The 19,890-nt window shown below is 47.3% G+C and overlaps 1 protein-coding gene across 1 annotated transcript in view; it reads left to right on the forward strand.

The window, feature by feature from the left end:
• Positions 1-19,890, forward strand: part of SOS1 (SOS Ras/Rac guanine nucleotide exchange factor 1) — a 628,878-nt gene that overhangs the window by 314,810 nt on the left and 294,178 nt on the right. Inside the window, exon 11 of the mRNA XM_082249445.1 lies at positions 7,542-7,623. Within this exon, the coding sequence (XP_082105571.1) occupies positions 7,542-7,623 (82 nt within the window). The remainder of the gene's footprint in view (positions 1-7,541; positions 7,624-19,890) is intronic.

Raw genomic sequence — 19,890 nt, forward strand, 5'->3', positions numbered from 1 at the left:
CTGCACCGCCTTCCATTGCCTCTGAGCCAATAGGAGCATTGTCCAATACTTCCAGCAGCTCTGCCTCTGCAAACTAATTTAAGTGAGGAAAGAGAAAGTGTTATGCCCCAATAAGCTTAAAAACTGCTAGAAGTGCCTCCCTTCCTTCCTTCTTCCCTGCCTCTCTCTTTCTTTCTCTCTCCCTCCATCCCTTTCTCTTTCTCTCTCCATCCATCCATCTCCCTCCATCTGTCTTTCTTTCTCCCTCCATCTCTTTCTTTATCTCGCCCTCCATCCCTCCCCCCATCCCTTTTTTATTTCTCTCTCCCTCCATTCCTCTCCCTCATTTCTTTTTCTTTCTCTCTCTATCCATCCCTCTTTCTTTCTCTTTCTCTCCCTCCATCCCTCTTTTTCTCTTCCTCCATCTCTCTCCATCACTTTTTCTTTCTCTCTCCCTCCCCCCATCCCTTCCTTTTTCTCTCTCTCCCTCCATCCCTCCCCATTTATCCCTCTGTCTTTCTCTTTCCCTCCATCCCTCTTTATTTCTCTTTCCCTCCATCCCTCTCCATCCATCCATCTTTCTTTCTCTCTTTCTCCCTCCATCCCTCTCCATCCATCCATCTTTCTTTCTCTCTTTCTCCCTCCATCCCTCTCCATCCATCCCTCTTTCTTTCTCTCTGCCTTCATCCCTTTTTCTTTCTCTCCCTCCATTCCTTTTTTCTTTCTTTCTCTCTCTCTCTCTATCCTGCTTTCTTTCTCTGTGTCGCCCTCCATCCTTCTTTTTCTTTCCCTCCATCCCTTTTTCTTTCTGTCTCTCTCTCTCTCTTTCTCTCTCTCCCTCCATCTTTCTTTCTTTCTCTCTCTCCCTCCATCTTTCTTTCTCTCTCTCTCTCTCTATCCCTTTTTCTTTCTCTTTCCATCCCTCATTCTTTCTCTCTCTCTCGCCCTCCATCCCTCATTCTTTCTCTCTCTCTCGCCCTCCATCCCTCATTCTTTCTCTCTCTCTCTCTCGCCCTCCATCCCTCATTCTTTCTCTCTCTCTCTCGCCCTCCATCCCTCATTCTTTCTCTCTCTCTCTCTCGCCCTCCATCCCTCATTCTTTCTCTCTCTCTCTCTCTCTCGCCCTCCATCCCTCATTCTTTCTCTCTCTCTCTCTCTCGCCCTCCATCCCTCATTCTTTCTTTCTTTCTCTCTCTCTCCCTCCATCCCTCATTCTTTCTCTCTCTCTCTCGCCCTCCATCCCTCATTCTTTCTCTCTCTCTCGCCCTCCATCCCTCATTCTCTCTCTCTCTCTCGCCCTCCATCCCTCATTCTTTCTCTCTCTCTCCCTCCATCCCTCATTCTTTCTCTCTCTCTCTCTCTCTCTCTCTTGCCCTCCATCCCTCATTCTTTCTCTCTCTCTTGCCCTCCATCCCTCATTCTTTCTCTCTCTCTCTCGCCCTCCATCCCTCATTCTCTCTCTCTCGCCCTCCATCCCTCATTCTCTCTCTCGCCCTCCATCCCTCCTTCTCTCTCTCTGTCGCCCTCCATCCCTCATTCTTTCTCTCTCTCTTGCCCTCCATCCCTCATTCTTTCTCTCTCTCTTGCCATCCATTTCTTTCTTTCTTTCTTTCTTTCTTTCTTTCTTTCTTTCTTTCTTTCTTTCTTTCTTTCTTTCTTTCTTTCTTTCTTTCTTTCTTTCTTTCTTTCTTTCTTTCTTTCTTTCTTTCTTTCTTTCTTTCTTTCTTTCTTTTTTATAAATCTAGGCAGAGACCAGTTTAAATTCAGCCAGTTCAGCAGGAGATAAACATATTTCAATCCATCTATAGGCAAACTGGTTGTACTGAAGTCGATCGACAGATCAACTTTAGTACAACCAGCCTGTTGTTTTTTTTCCAATACAATCACTGTTGACTATAGCTGCCACCAGTGATCATTGCATTCTAACAGCGGGGAAACCTCCCACTGTCAGAACACAATAGCTTCAGCATGGGGTGGGGATTGGAAAGAGGTAGAGAAAAGGGAGAGCGGAAGGGGGGCCGAGTTGCTGCACCATGAGCCTCTAGGTTGTACTTACCCTTGGGCCAAAAGTTGCCAGTCAGCCCCTGGTCCACCCTTTGCAGCTATAACCACTTCAACTCTTCTGGGAAGGCTGCCCACAAGGTTTAGGAATGTGAATTTGGGAATTTTTGACCATTCTTCCACAAGCTCATTTGTGAGGTCTAGCACAGATGTTGGTGAGAAGGCCTGGCTCGCAGTCTCCACTCTAATTCATCCCAAAGATGTTCTATCGGGTTGAGGTCAGGGCTCTGTGCAGGCCATTCAAGTTCCTCCACCCCAAACTCACTCATCCATGCCTTTATGGTCCTTGCTTTGTTACAAAATCATTTGGTGGAGGGGGGATTATGATGTGGGGTTGTGTTTCCGGGGCTGGGCTTGGCCCCTTAGTTCCATTGAAGGAAACTCTTAAGGCGTCAGCATGCTAAAACATTTTGGACAATTTTATGCTCCCAACTTTGAGAGGACAGTTTTGGGATGGCCCCTTTCTGGTCCAACATTACTGTGCACAAAGCAAGGTCCGTAAAGACATGGATGAGCAAGTTTGAGTCCTGAAATCAACCCATTAGAACCCCTTTCGGATGAATTGGAGCGAGGAATGCAAGCCAGGCCTTCTTGTCCAATGTCAGTGCCTTACCTCACAAATGCGCTTTTGGAAGAATGGTCAAACAATGGTCATAGACACACTCCTAAACCTTGTGGACGGCATTCCCAGAAAAGTTGAAGCGATTATAGCTGCAAAGGGTGGGCCAACTCAATATTGAACCCTACGGACGAAGACTGTAATGCCATTAAAGTTCATGTGCGTGTAAAAGCAGGCGTCCCAATACTTTTGGTAATATAGTGTATGTAATTCTTCTTCATTTATTGCACGCTTCCTTCAGATGCCATTGCTTTTTTTTTTAGCTTTAGTACATACAGTGCCTTTTAATAAGTACTCATACCTCTTGAAATTTTCCACATTTGTGTCATGTTACATCCAAAAATGTAAATTTATTTTAATGGGATTTTAAGTGATAGACCAACACAAAGTGGCACATAATTGTACAGTGGAAGGAAAATACTTGGTACAACCACCTTTCGCTGCAATTAAGGTATATTTGGATATGTCTCTACCGGCTTTGCACATCTAGAGAATGACATTTTTGACCATTCTTCTTTGGAAAATAGCTCAAGCACTGTCAGATTGGATGGACAGCATCTGTGAACATTAATTTTTAAGTCTAGCCACAGTTTCTCATTTGGATTTTGGTCTGGACTTTGACTGAGCCATTCTAACACATGAATATGCTTTGATCTAAACCATTCCATTGAGGCTCTGGCTTTGTTTCAGGTGGTTGACCTGCTGGAAGGTGAACTTCTGCCCCAGTCAGTCTTTTGCAGACTCTAACAGGTTTTCTTCTAATATTTCCCTGTATTTGGCTTCATCCATCTTCCCATCAACTCTAATTGGATTCTCTGTCCCTGCTGAATAAAAGCATCCCCACAACAAGATGCTGAGACCACCATGTTTCACGTTGGGGTTGGTGTGTTCAGGGTGATGTGCAGTAGGGCTGCGCATCTTCACTTACCTCACGATTTGATGCGATTGCGATTATTAGGGTCACGATGCGATACAATTTGATTCCGCGATGCATCACGATTACTGCCCAATGCCCATCCCAGCCCACTGCCCAATGGTTTTCAAAACTTTATAAAAAAAAACAAACAACCAAGCAGTCACAAATTAAAGAATCATTTTTATTTTCATTTGCTTTTAAAGGACGCTTCCCTGGACCCTGGCATGGCCTGCAAGCCCTGCATAGTGCACTGCAAACATATAGGAGGTCTCCTCAGGGGTGTGATAAATACATGGTGGTGTATGGAGGTCTCCTCAGGGATATCCAGGATGTGATATATACATGGCGGTGTATGGGGGTCTCCTCAGGGATGATATATATGATATATATACATCTACATGGTTACACCACCATGTATATATCACATCCCTGAGGAGACCCCCACACACCGCCATGTGTATATATATATATATATATATATATATATATATATATATATATATATATATATCACATCCCTGAGGAGACCCCCCCATACACCGCCATGTATATATATATATATATATCACATCCCTGAGGAGACACCCATACACCGCCATGTGTATATATATATATATATATATATATATATATATATATATATCACATCACATCCCCGAGGAGACCCCCATACACCGCCATGTATATATCATATCCTGGATATCCCTGAGAACTCCATACACCACTGGTGGAGGTCTCCTCAGGGATATCAGGGATGTTATATATATTATATACATGGCATTGGATGGGGGTCTCCTCAGGGATAGACTGATGAGGCTCCTTCAAATAGGGATTATGGATCCATAAAACTCTGAAAACTGTCATACCTGGCACTTTTATGTGTTCTAACTCTAGACTCAGTGACACAGTCACAATATTCTCTTGATAAATTCTCCCTGTACACAATGTGCTGGGAAGCGGGAAGATTATTCCTAGAAATCATCTTTATTGGTTACATTTGGTCTAGTACTGATATTTTACTGTTTATCCATTTGCAAGGAAAGCACAAGAAATGAAAAATAATGAAATTATTTTGTAAGAAGTATTGTGTGCTTTTAAAGGGAATCCAGCGTACTTTCATTGAGTCCATATTTTTTAGGTTATGACTGTAATATTAACATAAACACGTGGCTTTCACATTTTGATATAATAGCTCTGCCCTATTCTCACAATGGTAGAAGGTAGCTTTAAATGGACAACCAATACAATGAGCAGATAAGCTTGCAATCCCTAGCAATTATCAGTGGCCAATGGTCCAAATGTCTGTCCTATGACAAGTGACATAGGAAAAGTGGACAGAGCAGTAGCAACTGCGATTGTGTCCCATTTTCAGAGCCGACCTAGTTTTCCTTTTCCCACTTATGCATACACACAAATTTAACATAGAATTTGGCAAGGTTTGGGGTACCCGCCACAGAGAATCTCAGGTGCTGTGACCATGTGATAGTCCGGCTCCCCCTCTCCCTCAGTGTGCTTCCCCTGTCCGCCCCCTCACCTGGCTCTGCTTCTTCTCCTCCGGCTCGGATGAGGCCTCCTCATCCTCCACCGTCACATCTCCGGCTGTGAAGGCTGCGGCCGCCCAGGACCAGAGCACTGATAGCTCCGCGCTCCTCCTCTCCTGCGAGGAGCGCCGTGTTCAACTTCCACAAGCCTGGCCGCCGCCACTCTCATCAAGCCCAGCCCCCGGAACTGATGTCATTAGCAAATCGATTTTGCAGTCACCCCGAATCAATGCAGAAACGCGAAGGGTCGCATTGCGATGCATCGATTCGGCGATTATATTCTGCAGGCCTAATATGCAGTGTTAGTTTTCTGCCACACATAGCATTTTGCTTTTAGCCCAAAAAGTTCAATTTTGGTCTCATCTGACCAGAGCACCTTCTTCCACATGTTTGCTGTGTCCCCCACATGGCTTCTCGCAAACTGCAAATTCTTATGACTTTCTTTCGACAATGGCTTTCTTCTTGCCACCCCTCCATAAAGACCAGATTTGTGCAATGCATGACTAGTAGTTGTCCTGTGGACAGATTCTGCCACCTGAGCTTTGGATCTCTGCAGCTCCTTCAGAGTTACCATGGGCCTCTTAGCTGCTTCTCTGATGAATGCTCTCCTTGCCCAGCCTGTCAGTATAAGTGGATGGCCATGTCTTGGTAGGTTTGCATTTGGGCCATACTCTTTACATTTTTGAATGATGGATTGAACAATGCTCCATTTTCAAAGCTTGGGATATTTTTTTTTTTTTTTTAACCTAACCCTGCTTTAAACTTCACAACTTTATTCCGGACTGGTCTGGTGTGTTCCTTGGTCTTCATGATGTTGTTTGTTCACTAAGGTTTTCTAAGAAACCTCTGAAGGCTTCACATAATAGCTGTATTTATACTGAGATTAAAATACACACAGGTGGACTCTATTTACTAATGAGGTGACTTCCGAAGGCAATTGGTTCCACTAGATTTTAGTTGGGTGTATCAAAGTAAAGGGGGCTGAATACTAATGCACGCCTCACTTTTCGGATATTTATTTATAAATAAAATTTTGAAAACCATTTGTCATTTTCCTTATACTTCACAATTACGTGTCACTTTGTGTTGGTCTATCACATAAACTCCCAATAAAAAACATTTACGTTTTTGGTTGTAACATGACAAAATGTGGAAAATTTCAAGGGTTATGAATACTTTTTCAAGGCACTGTAGTGAAAGTCCTCTGTTGACTCATTCCTATAACATGTCTTCTTTAGCCCCTTGACACCGACAGAACGCAAATTTGCGTCCTTCAGCTTCAAGGGGTTGTACCGGGGTGATGCGTTTTTTTACAGCGAACACTTGGCTTGCTTGTGATAACTGATGCGATGAAGCAGCTGCTCTCCCATTATCACTAGCAGCAGAAGGGGACGTCCGTTCCCCCCCCCCCCCCCGTGCCGCCTTCCGCTGCTCTGCCCAGGTCTGCCATCCCACCGAGAGATCCGAGCGACCAGCTGGCACGTCCGCCGGCTGACCGTAGTCCCGAACAAAGCAGAAATCGGCTTTGATCAGGTCTCCAATGTAGAGACCCTGAAGCAATGTGATGACATCACTTCCAGTTATTAAAGGCGCCAGATTTAAAAAAATTACGGTATTCAAAACAGGGATTTGGGTTCTTATAGACACAGTACCTGTCACTGCCTATTACTGTCACAAGGGATGTTTACATTCCTTGTGATTGCAATAAAAGTGATCCAAAAAAACAATAAATAAATTTAAAGGTACAGTGTAAAAAAAAAAAAATACAATAAATAAGAAAATAAAAACCAACTTAAAGCGCCCCATCCCTCCAAGCTTGCGCGCTTACGTAAGTCGTACCCGCAGATTTATACAGTGTTCAAACCACACATGTGAGGTATCGCCATGATCTTTAAAGCGAGAGCAACAATTCTAGCACTAGACTAACTCTAAATGGGTAACCGTTAAAATCCTTTGAAGCGCCGCCTATGGAGATTTTTAAGTACCGTAGTTTGTCACCATTCCACGAGTGTGCGCAATTTTGAATAGTAACATGTTGGGTCTCAATTTACTCGGATGCATAACAACATCTTTCACATTATAATAAAAAAAATTGGGCTAACTTTACTGTTTTTTTTTTTTTTAATTCATGAACGTGTATTTCTTCCAAAAAAAATTACATTTGAAAGACTGCTGCGCAAATACAGTGTGACATAAACTATTGCAACGATGGCCATTTTATTCTCTAGGGTCTCTGCTAAAAATATATATATAATGTTTGAGGGTTCTAAGTAATTTTCTAGCAAAAAATACTTAACTTGAAAGCAGCAAGTGTCAGAAAAAAGGCTTATGCATGAAGGGGTTAGGGTAGTGTGGAAAGGCTTGTTTGATATCATTTGTGCTACCCAGCAGATGTTTCAATTTGTTTACAATTCTTTTTTTGTAGACCCAAACTTTGTGCGAACATTTCTTACAACATATAGATCATTCTGCAAACCCCAGGAACTTCTGAGCCTTCTCATAGAAAGGTAAGTGATATTTGCTAGCAGAATATTAGATCTGTCTGAATGGCAGGCTTGGGTTTCAGATGTGGGAAGGTTATTATTTTATGGCTCTACCTCTGTGTCTTTTAATTCATGTAGGATAGATTTGTTTCACTACCTCAATTACAGAGCCCACTCTAGAGAGCTGGCTGCTTGTTGCATGAGCAGTTACTGAGTGCAGCAGCTCTTGGTACATTTAGTTATTTGACTGGAGATTATGGATAAGACTTCAGCCATTTCCTCTAGTAGTATAGTCATGGCTGCAATTGTTTAAATACTACAAAACACGTTAGTGAAATTTATGAAGTTACTGTTACCCCTGTCATTCTTTGGGTTACATAGCAGATCTGTGGGTATACACTCTGCCTCCCAGTGGTTGGGCACTAAGTAAATGAAGAGGTACAGCTCCTAGTAGCTGCACCCCCTGCACCAACAAGGGTTAAATTTTTGGCACTGGCAATCCTTTTTTCTCTATCGCTCATTGACAGACGTAGTCCTCGGTGATTCAGCACCTTCGGGTTATGTCGCCTCCACAGGAGTAGGACTAGACAGGAAATAAAATGCTCTGGCCACACCCTAGGGGCAGTCCCCGAGGGTATATCCTCTCTCTCTCTGCCACAGCAAATCAGTTTTTTTCTGTCTAGTCAGGAGTAAGGACCTAGATACCTTGCTGGGATCTTCGGTCCTGGCAGGATTTTTTCTTAAAAAGATTTTTAGACAGCTTTTTTTCTCCAGTGTTCCTGTGAGATCTTCAAGCAAGAAAGCTGAACTGGGCGACGGGCTGGATGTTGAGATCCGGTGGTCACCCCAGTTCAGCCTACGAGCGCGTGCAGGCCATAGCTCCGCGCTGGGTCGGCCGCGACATAGTCCCACTGGAGGGACTAACCCTGCGAGTTAAACGTCTCACTGAAACGCCAAGGACCATGAGTCACGGCGTCCGTATTGGTCGACAGCCCTCCCGCCCCGGTGGAGAGGGGTACTGTCAGGAGTTGGCGCCCGCCTGGTTCCGGTATGGTGAGTAGTATGTTCCCCCTTTCCCCCTGACGGGTCTTGTGGTGAACGCGGGCCCCTCTCTGTATGGTAAGGATGAGTTCCCCTCTATCCTATAACATTGCACAGATCCCCCTACTTTGAGTGTGATTTTTATGTGCAAAATCCAGGAGGCTTGGTTTGGAGCTGACAATCTAATTGTAAATATGTTAAAAGATTGTAATCAGTGGCAGTACGGTAATCTTACTGTGATAATATAAGTATCCTACCAGTCAGAAGCCACGGACATGTAGACTGCTTTCCAAGTCAGGTCTCCAGCAATAGCAGGCCTTCCGACGGCCATGCGGTCCGCCAGGGTCCGGTACCGCCGACCATGCTAATTCCCCATTTAGAGACGGTGTTGTGATGCTCTGTAGTCACGCCGCTATTCGGTACAACCGCCACCATTTGCTTGCTAGATCGCACAAGGCCGCCACTTTGGCGTAGCCTCGTGTCTCCAGCATGGGGGCGGCCATGTTTGAGGTGATCCAAACACCTCGTGGAGCTAGGGGAGGCGCCGGAAGGCGTATGGAGGGGCGGAGCCGCCTCCTTTTTTCCCGGGCAGCCAGCCAAGAGACTTCCTGTCGATTCGAGACAGTGCTGAGACAAGTGCAGTGGAAAACTCTGAGCATCAAGTGGTGAGCCTGGGGGTCTATCTCTCTCTCTCTCGCTCGATAGGGGTCCCTGAGCAGCTAACACTGAGGGGCTTTGTGGCGCTGGGGGTCTAAAAATAAAAAAAAAGTTTTATTTTTGGATTGAATTTTCCGGGTAGTAACTGGAATTATCATGGACCCTGCCACACAAGCACCCCCACCTGTTTCCCTCGAGGGGACCACGGGACCCGCCGGTGCACAGAGTATAGACGCATTTACATCAGTTTTGGAGTCTTTGGTGGCTCGGGTGGAGACGGCCTGTCAGGGACGGGGGTCAAGAAAGCGACCCCCGCCTACCCTTATATCATCTGACACCTCTGACTCAGATTCAGAGATGGTCACTGCAGCTGCAGGTCCCTCTGCAAGGGCTGTTATCTCAGGTAAAGTTCCCTCAGACAGTGAGGAGGACGTTCATTCTTCCGCCATAATTCGGGAAGAAGCATTGGTGGACGCACTAGTTGTGGCGGTGCGGGAAACCTTAAGACTTGAGGTTTTACCAGCAGAGGCAACTGAAACAGAGATTCCCTTTGGTACTAACAAGCCCATCAAAACGGTGAAGGTTTTTCCTGTACCCAAGTGTTTTGGTAATAAAATTAAAGAAGAATGGGAGCATTCTAAGCATACCTTGACTATTTCCAAGCGTATTGCTAGACGCTATCCGTTTGAGGAATCCCTCATTAAGAAATGGACGGTACCACCAGTGGTGGATCCACCTATTTCCAGGCTGAATAAAGCCACGGTTATCCCAGTGGAGGACACTTCGTCCTTTAAGGATCCGGTGGATCGAAAGGTGGAAGCGGAGTCCCGCACTATCTTCTCCCTGATAGGGTCAGCATTTAGACCAGTAATTGTTATTGGTCTAGTTTCCCAGACACTAACGGAATGGGCGAGATTGGTACGCCAAGACCTGAGGGGAAAAGATATCCCCCAGGGAACATCTGATTTGATGGAACAGATTATACAAGGGCTACAGTTTGTCTGTGACGCAGCCTTGGATGCTACCCCCCTATTAGGGCATGCATCTATGTCAGCGGTAATCCTCAGACGTGTGCTGTGGTTAAAATGCTGGTCAGCTGACCTAGGTTCCAAAAAGACCTTGACGAATCTCCCCTTTCAGGGGAATCGCCTATTTGGGGCCACCCTAGATGAGATCATTAAGGATGCCACTGGGGGCAAGAGCACTTTCTTGCCACAGGCTGCTAAAGCTAAGGGACCTCGCAACAAGCGAGGACCTTTCTTTACCGCCCATAAAGGGTTCGCACGCCCGGCTGGAACAAGCGGGAAAGGCAAGACTCCTCCAGGAGGGTTCAAGAAGGGCTGGTCGGACAAACAGAGGACCAACTCAGCCAAACCCGAAGCAAAGGATTACACAGCCTGAAGGTGCGCCCCCACCCGGTTTGAGGGTGGGGGGACGTTTTCACCGGTATTCAGGACATTAGATCGAGCATCGACTACTGCTACCGGTGCGATTCTTCCCTTCCAACATTTAAGTACTACAGGGAGCGGTAGTCACCGTTCCCTGAACAGATCTTTTCCTTTACCTTTTCCTAAGATTAGTCTCAATTCCCCACAGGAATCGGATCGGGTTGAACAGACAGACCAAGAAGCCTCTAGCCAGGTGACTTCGGTCCCTGAGGTTCAACCAGGAAAGATCACCGTTCCTGATAGGAATCAGGTGTCTGATAAATGTGTGGGAACAGAAAACGACCAGACTTTCTCGGATGGTCGGGGCCAGATAGCTCTAGGGACGCCTGGTTCAGATCCAGTCAGCACCAGTGGTCCTAGAAATTCTAGGCTGGCCTCGTCAAGCCGGTCTGGCCGACTTGGACTTGCTAGTCGCGGACGTTCCGTGGGAACTTCGTCTCAGGGAGTATCTGCGGTCTCAAGGACCAATCTACCATTGTGCTTTACAGTCGCTGGTTTTAATGGCCTGGCCATTGAGACCCAAGTACTGAAGGACAGAGGGTTGTCAGCTTCAGTCATTCCTACCCTTATTAAAGCAAGGAAAGCGACTTCCAGCAGAGTCTATTATCACACATGGAAGACTTATATCGCGTGGTGCGAATCTTTAGGATTTCCTCCACGTACCTATTCGGTGACTCGAATATTGGCCTTTTTGCAAAAAGGGGTTGAGCAGAAACTAGCCTTGAGCACCATCAAGGGTCAAGTTTCAGCATTAGCAATCTTCTTTCAGAAACCTTTAGCTACCAAGTCCTTGGTGCGGAATTTCATCCAGGGGGTGCGGCACCTGGCTCCACCAGTCCGCGCGCCCTTACCGCCCTGGGATCTTAATTTGGTTTTGTCGGTTCTACAGAAACCTCCTTTTGAAAACATCAGGGAGATTCCCTTGCTTACTTTATCCCAGAAGGTGGCCTTCTTGGTGGCTATCACTTCTGCACGCAGGGTGTCAGAACTGGCTGCTTTATCATGCCAGTCCCCATACTTAGTGATTCATAGGGATAAGGTAGTACTTCATCCTAAGCCATCCTTTCTTCCAAAGGTGGTTTCAGATTTTCATCTGAATGAAGATATTGTACTACCTTCCTTGTGTCCTCAGCCCAATCATCATCGGGAACATGCGTTGCATTCCTTGGATGTGGTTCGGGCAATCAGGGTATACCTGAAGGCTACGGAATCGTTCCTTAAGACGGATTCACTTTTTGTGATCACGGATGGCCCCAGAAAGGGGTTGCCTGCATCTGCCGTGACTATCGCCAAATGGATTAGAGTCCTCTGTTCCCTGTTAGGGCGCACTCCACTCGAGCGCTCAGTACTTCCTGGGCCTTTCGCCATCAGGCGTCAGTGGTCCAGGTATGTAAGGCGGCCACCTGGTCGTCGGTACATACCTTTTACAAAATTTTATAAAATTGATGTGATGGCATCGGCGGATGCCTCATTTGGCCGCAAGGTTTTGCAGGCCGCAATTTGAGGAGACCGGAGGTCTACCTCGAGGATTTTTTCTGTTGAAAGATTTTTGTTGAGTCTCATCATTGAGGATGAGCATTGTAAAACTTCTAGTTGGCACCGGTTGGGCCTTCTAGATTGGATTTAATTTCCATTTCTCCCACCCCTCATTTGTGGTACTGCTTTGGGACGTCCCGAAGGTGCTGAATCACCGAGGACTACGTCTGTCAATGAGCGATAGAGAAAAATGGATTTTTGTAAAATCTTACCGTAAAATCCTTTTCTCTTAGCTCATTGACAGACGTAGTACCCGCCCCTCTGTTTTGGAGTTGGGTTGGGTTAAATTCTCTAAACACTGCTTTGTGACATAACTGATTTGCTGTGGCAGAGAGAGAGAGGATATACCCTCGGGGACTGCCCCTAGGGTGTGGCCAGAGCATTTTATTTCCTGTCTAGTCCTAGTCCTGTGGAGGCGACATAACCCGAAGGTGCTGAATCACCGAGGACTACGTCTGTCAATGAGCTAAGAGAAAAGGATTTTACGGTAAGATTTTACAAAAATCCATTTTTAATTCACCTTTGACGCCTTGTTCACTGCTGTTTTACAACCGCATGCTTTTTTTTCACTATGAGGAAATTAATTGTGCTACCCTTTTTCTCTTACGTCCTCCGACAGTCGCCACCACCTCTAAGTCATCACTATTGGGTATTGACTTCCGCTCCGCAGGAGTAGCTAGGCATAAGTCTTATAGTCAAAAGAACAAAAGCATTTGCATAGACCCACCCATGGGGGCTGTCCCACTGGTCAATACCCCCCTGCAGTGATCACTCCCAACTCAGTTTGTTTCTGCCTAGCATCAGGAGTAGTTAGGCTTTCCCTGTGCTGGGGCTACAGTCTCAGCCTTTCTAATCTTTTTTTTATTTGATTTTCTTTGAAAATGTCAGTTTTTTCTTTGATTTACTAGCTGTTTAGTTTGTCAGCTTTAGTTTAGTCGACTCTTCGGATGAAAATGGATACTTGCGGAGCTGGGAATCGGACTGACCGCCCTGGTTCTCCAGGGCAGAGGGTCAGAGGGACCCCCAGCCCGCCATTGAGCGTTCAGCCATGTGTTCGCCCTGGCATTATGAACAACCCATCCCTGCTCGCAGCAGAGATGCAGCCTGTGAGGTGGCTACCTCACTGGACACATCTCCGGTGCTGCAGTGTCCTGTCCTTGGCTAACGGCATTCCCTGTCAGATGAGGACAGTGGCTTTCCATTCATAGATACACCCCACGCCATCTGGTACAGGTAAGTACTTCTGTGTGGGGCCTCTGTCTGGGGTGGCAGTCCTGTTGCTGTGTGTCCCCCATGTCTGTGCCTGTGTGGGGCTCCCTGTGGCGATCCCTGCGGGGGTCTTTTTTACATGCGCTGCGGTGCTGTGTATTGTTGGTGGCCCCTTCCCCTGTGTCACTTCGGTGTTTTTCTTTGGGTGCAGACGATGTGTGTGGCGGCCGCAGCGGGGTAAAACCGCGCGGTCCGCCATTTTTAATATGGGCAAGCATGTCTGGCTTCACTGTGGGCTACATTACATGCTGTTTTGGCGCCATCCGGCGCCATCTTGCATGTGGCAGACCGATCGTTCCAAGCACATGTTCGGCGGCCATTTTCCCAAAGCCTCCCATTCAGTTCTATAGGCAGCCATTTTCCCTGGGTTACTGCAGGTTATAGTTCAGCCTCTTATGACCTCACTTCCTTTTCCTCTGAAGCAGCGATTGATGTGGTAACACTCTGTGGGGCTCTGCAGACTGTCTCTTCCATAACTTTCTGTTTTGTCATTCCTGGCTCAGTTTCTTCTCCTTTTGGGGGTCTTTGGTCACTGTACATATAGCGGTGGGCTGCGCACTCAGCAGCGGTATTAAAGGGCCAGTACCTTTTTATTGCACTGTTGTTTCCTAACTTGGGCAATGGAATCTCAGGACAGCAAATTTCCTCCAGCTCTGGTGGGGGACCCCAGTCCTGCTGGGGCCCCTGTTATACCTGATTTGGCCGCCGTAGTGGCGTCTTTAGTGTCCAAAATGGAGGTGCTGATGGCTGAACGTGCTGCTAGGAAAAGACCCAGATTATCTATCTCCCCTGATTCAGATGGTGATGTGGCTGCTGCGGCGGGCGTGCCCTTTTCAGGGTCTTGCTCATCCTTGGACCCTCTGGGGTCTGAGGGGGAGGCGGAGGTGGAGGGGGTTGATGTTTCTCCCCCGGGGTCGATTGAAGAACGCGCGGCCATGGATGAGTTGATTGTTTCTGTAAAAGAAGCACTACACTTGGAGGATGAGCCCAGTCCTCCGGGCATTGTGTCCTCTTTTGGTACACATAGGACTCGCAAGTCGGCGCAGGTTTTTCCCTGCCCCGCTGAGTTTCATTACACTGTGAATGAACTGTGGCGCACTTTAAAACGTCCATTCATGGTTCTTAGTCAGTTTAAACTACTTTATCCCTTTGCGCCGGCTACGAAATCATGATGGTGTGTGCCTCCACAGGTGGATCACACTGTGGCCGTGTTAAACAAGGCTACCTTGATTCCTACTGAGGAGACCCCGGTGTTCCGGGATCCCATGGACAGGAGGTTGGAGTCTCTTGCCCGCCATTCCTACACGGTGGCGGGTTCCTTGCTCAAACCTGTTTTTGCGTCCATTCTGGTGGCTCAGGCGGTGGCTGATTGGACTAAGGTGCTTAGATGCAACCTCGCGTCTGATTCTGCCCCCCCCCCTGCCATGCTGGCTATGGTGGATCAAATTCACCAAGGAGTCCTGTATTTGTGCGATGCGGCCTTAAATGAGGCCCTTTTGGTAGCACGCCTATCTAGTGTTGCGGTGCTTAACCGTTGACTGATCTGGCTGAAGAGCTGGTCGGCTGACCAGACATCACGGAAAACAGTTGCTGATTTTCCCTATGCTGGCTCTCACCTTTTTGGCGAGGCGTTGGGATACCTTTGTTGCCATATTGAGTTTAGGCGTAATCTTCCTTACCGTGTTGTGAGGATGAGGAGTTATGTATAAATCTCCTATAATAATTGTAAATAGATGGATGTAAATATTTATTTTTCAAGATATTGAGTATTGATTTCAAATGGATAAGTATGTTTGAAATGCATGCCTGGGAAACCTAGGAGGGGTCTGCTATTTACACTGATAAACAAACGGTAGTACAGCCCCGTAATTATGTTCCTTTTCCCCAGACATTACGGGGCCAGAAAATAATTGATAATCTTCCATGACAGGTCATTCCTTTATCTAGCCCTCTACTTCAAAGACTGTCTCTTTAGATATGTAATGAAGTTGGTTGGCTGTCCAAGGATGGACAATTTGGCCCAGGAGACGACCTAACATGATTAATCCCCACCCAGAGAGGAGGGCTATCGAGAGGCTGAGTTATGCTAAATATAGGGTACACCAATCAGAATGGTTCTGAACAAGACGAGATGGGTCTATATTAATATAGCTGAGGAGAGAGATCACTCTCTCTGGCAAGCAGACTAGGATGAAGATACTGGGGATGGTAAATATAGACTATACCTCTCACACTTAGAATGTATACATGCTTTTTCTCTTTAGTGTTTGAATACACACTGCAGGCACCATGCCTAAAGTGAAAAGGTAACTCCATGCTCAATACGTACATGGTATTGTAAATAGGGCTATTGTGGGTAATTTGTATATATGTATATATCTATTATGTAACCCATGCAATAAATGTGTATTGCTGATTGAACTATCTCTTTTGTGTAAAGATCTCTCTGGATCTAGATGTGTATAGGTGCATGCTACTAAAATAATGGGGGTGTATGCACAGGTACACAGAACAAAAGGCAACACCTTAGTAAAAGGCGCCACGGGAGGCAAGAGCACCATGCTACCCCAGAACCCAAAGAATAAGTCCTTTCGTGGCAAGCGGGGTTCCGCCTCTCGACCCAATCAAGGGTCCTTTCGTGCCTTTCGGAATCAAACCAAGGGCAAGCCCTTCAAGGGCCAAGGTAGCCAGAAGAAGCCCTGGACTGGCAAGCAGAAGTCCGGCAATGCCGGTGCGGCGGGTCAATCCGCCTCTGCCTGAAGGGGTGGGGGGACGTTTGCGCGGTTTCCTCCAACCTTGGCTGCTCCGAATTCGGACAGGTGGGTTCAGGAAATCATTCGATCAGGGTACAAGATCGAATTCCTTTCCCGGCCGGCGGACAGATTTTTTTCCCTCAAATCTTCATTTGACCCCAGGACGACTGCAGGACCTGCATCAAGCGGTGCAGGACCTCCTTGCCCAGGGGGTGATTGTCCCGGTGCCTCATCGGGACAGGTTTCGGGGGTTTTATTCCAATCTGTTCACTGTGCCCAAAAAGGAGGGCAAGGTGCGTCCTATTCTGGACCTGAAAGCACTGAACCGCTTCGTGTGCGTTTGAAAGTTCCGTATGGAATCTCTCCGCTCGGTGGTGGCCTCCCTGAGTCCAGGGGAATTCCTGTCCTCTATGGACCTGAAGGATGCCTACCTACACATCCCCATTTTCGAGGGTCACCAGATGTACCTTCGATTCGCAATAGCGGAGGACCACTATCAGTTTGTGGCGTTATCTTTCGGTCTCGCTTCGGCTCCAAGGGTCTTTACCAAAGACCCTTGGCGCCTGTTCTAGGCCTGCTAAGGGCTCAGGGCATTGCAATCTTGGGATATCTGGACGATCTCCTCTTAAGATAGAGTGTCCGCCAGGGCCTGCTGCGCGATCTGTCCACCACGGTACAGACGCTCCAGGAGTTTGGATGGACCATCAACGTACAGAAGTCGACCTTGTCTCCTTCGGTTCGTTTTCCCTATCTGGGGATGGTTCTGGAATCTGTTCAAGCAAAGGTGTTCTTGCCGGAGGACAAGCTTCGGACCTTACAGGACGAGATCATGTCCCTCAGGGACAAGCCATCTTCGTCACTCAGGACCTGCATGCGGTCCCTAGGGTTGATGGTATCGGCCTTCGAGGCGATACCCTTTGCTCAATTTCACACACGGTCTCTTCAAGCGGAGATCCTGGCCAGGTGGGACAGTGTCTCATTGAGTCGCCGGACGAGAATGGATCTTCTGTGGTGGCTTCAGTCCCCGGCTGTGTCAGAAGGAAAATCCTTCCGTCCGTTGCTGTGGACGGTTATTACCACGAATGCCAGCCTGTCGCGCTGGGGTGGAGTCCTGGGCAACCTGTCGGCCCAGGGCACTTGGTCGGGGGAGGAATCCTCCCTTCCGATCAACATATTGGAATTGAGAGCTATCAAACTCTGTCTCTTCCAGTGGTCGGATCGACTTTGGGGCCATCCGGTTCGGGTACAGACGGACAATGCTACCGGGGTGGCTTACATCAACCACCAAGGGGGCACCAGGAGGGCCTGGGAGGTAACTGGCATTCTGTCTTGGGCCGAGACTCATGTCCTGGCAATCTCAGCAGTTCACATTCCGGGTGTGGAGAATTGGCAGGCCGACTACCTGAGGTGCCAGACCCTGGACCAGGGAGAATGGTCCCTGCACCCGGAGGTCTTCCAAATGCTGTGTGCGAAGTGGGGATCCCCGGACGTGGACCTGTTCGCGTCTCGGCTAAACCACAAGGTGGAAAGATTCGTGGCAAGAACGCGCGATCCGTGGGCGGACGCCTCGGATGCGTTGGTGGCCCCTTGGCATCAGTATCATCTGATGTATGCCTTTCCTCCAATTCAGTTGTTGTCCAGGTTCCTTCGCAGGTTAGCCTCGGAACCGCACTTGGTGATTCTGGTGGCGCCGGACTGGTCGCGCCAGTCCTGGTACGCCAACGTTGTTCACCTGGCAGTGGCGCCTCCTTGGCGGCTGCCAATGCGGGAAGATCTACTGTCTCAGGGACCAATCTTCCATCCTGCTTTACAGTCGCTGGCATTAACGGCCTGGCTGTTGAGACCCAGGTCCTGAGAGACAGGTGTCTTTCCCCAGAGGTCATTCCTACTCTAATCAAGGCTAGGAAGACCTCATCTGGAAAAATCTATTACCGTACCTAGAAAGCCTATTTCACCTGGTGTGAGTCCAGGGGGTTCTCCCCTCGCTCGTACTCGGTGTCGAGAGTGTTGGCTTTTCTCCAGACTGGTGTGGACCAGCGCCTGGCGCTGGCCACGATTAAGGGCCAGGTTTCTGCACTGGCTATTCTTTTCCAATGCCCTGTGGCGTCTCATTCCTTGATTCGCACCTTTATTCAAGGTGTGCAGCATTTGACTCCTTCCCGGTGGGAGCCTTTGCCTCCATGGGACTTGAACTTAGTTCTGTCCGCGTTGCAGCGTTCTACCTTTGAAAACATCCGGGAGATATCGTTGCCTCTACTGTCTAAGAATGTTGCTTTTTTAGTGGCGATCACTTCGGCTCGCAGAGTGTCGCAGTTGGCGGCGTTGTCTTGCCGCTCTCCTTACCTGGTGATTCACAAGGATAAGGTGGTCTTGCGACCTCATTCATCTTTTCTTCCTAAGGTGGTCTCTGAGTTTCACCTTAATGAGGACATTGTCCTGCCTTCGCTCTGTGCGAAGCCTAAGCATCCTAAGGAGGTTGCATTGCATTCCTTGGATGTTAGGGCGATCAGGGTTTACCTGTCGTCCACTGAATCCTTTCGGAAAACGGATTCCCTCTTTGTCCTTCCTGAGGGACCTCAGAAGGGCATGGCTGCGTCTGCAGCGACCATTGCCAAATGGATCAGACAGACAATTGAACAGACCTATGCTTTGAAGGAACGGGTTCCACCCTTCCCTGTTAAGGCGCACTCTACCAGATCTTTGAGTGCGTCCTGGGCCTGCGGGGTTTTGGGCGGATTTTGATCCCTGATCCTCAGATCCCGAGGGACGAAAGGACTACTTATGGGCCGAGAAGAAAGAGCCACGTTTGTGACGAGACTCTTTGCTTCTTGTAGTCTGTACCTCCAGTAAGCCCCTTAATGATCTCTTCTATGGAAGCTCCGAACAAGCGGTCTCTTAAAAAAGGGAGATCAGTCAATACCTTCTCAGAAGCCTGGTCCGCAGACCAGTATTTCAGCCATATCATGCGGCGAAGAGCCAACCTGAACCCACATACAGTTAGAAACCCGCCCCTAGGTACAAATTTAACCCCCTGATCACCCACAGTGTTAACTACTTTCCTGCCAGTGTCATTATTACAGTAACAGTGCTTATTTTTAGCACTGATTACTGTAGTAATGTCACCGGTCCCCCCCAAAAGAGTCAAAAACGTTAGTTAGGGGTCCAATCTGTTCGCCGCAATGTCGCAGTCCTGCTAAAAATCGCAGATCACCGCCATTACTAGTAAAAAATAAAAAAAAAAAACAATAAAAATGACATAAATCTTTACCGTAGTTAGTAGACGCGATAGCTTTTGCGCAAACCAATCAATATACGCTTATTGCAGTTTTTTTACCAAAAATATGTAGCAGAAAACAAATTGGCCTAAAATATTAAAAAATTTTGATTTTTCAATTTTTTTGGGGTAATGTTATATAGCAGAAAGTGAAAAATATTGTTTTTTTTTTTTTTTTTCAGAATTGTCGCTCTTTTTTGTTTATAGCACAAAAAAATAAAGAATCGCAGAGGTGATCAAATACCACCAAAAGAAAGCTCTTTTTGTGGGAAAAAACTGACAATTGTATTGGAGTACAGCGTCGCACGACCAC

This window comes from Pelophylax lessonae (genome assembly GCF_965119305.1).
Source record: "Pelophylax lessonae genome assembly, chromosome: 3".
NCBI classification, from domain to species: Eukaryota; Metazoa; Chordata; class Amphibia; order Anura; family Ranidae; genus Pelophylax; species Pelophylax lessonae.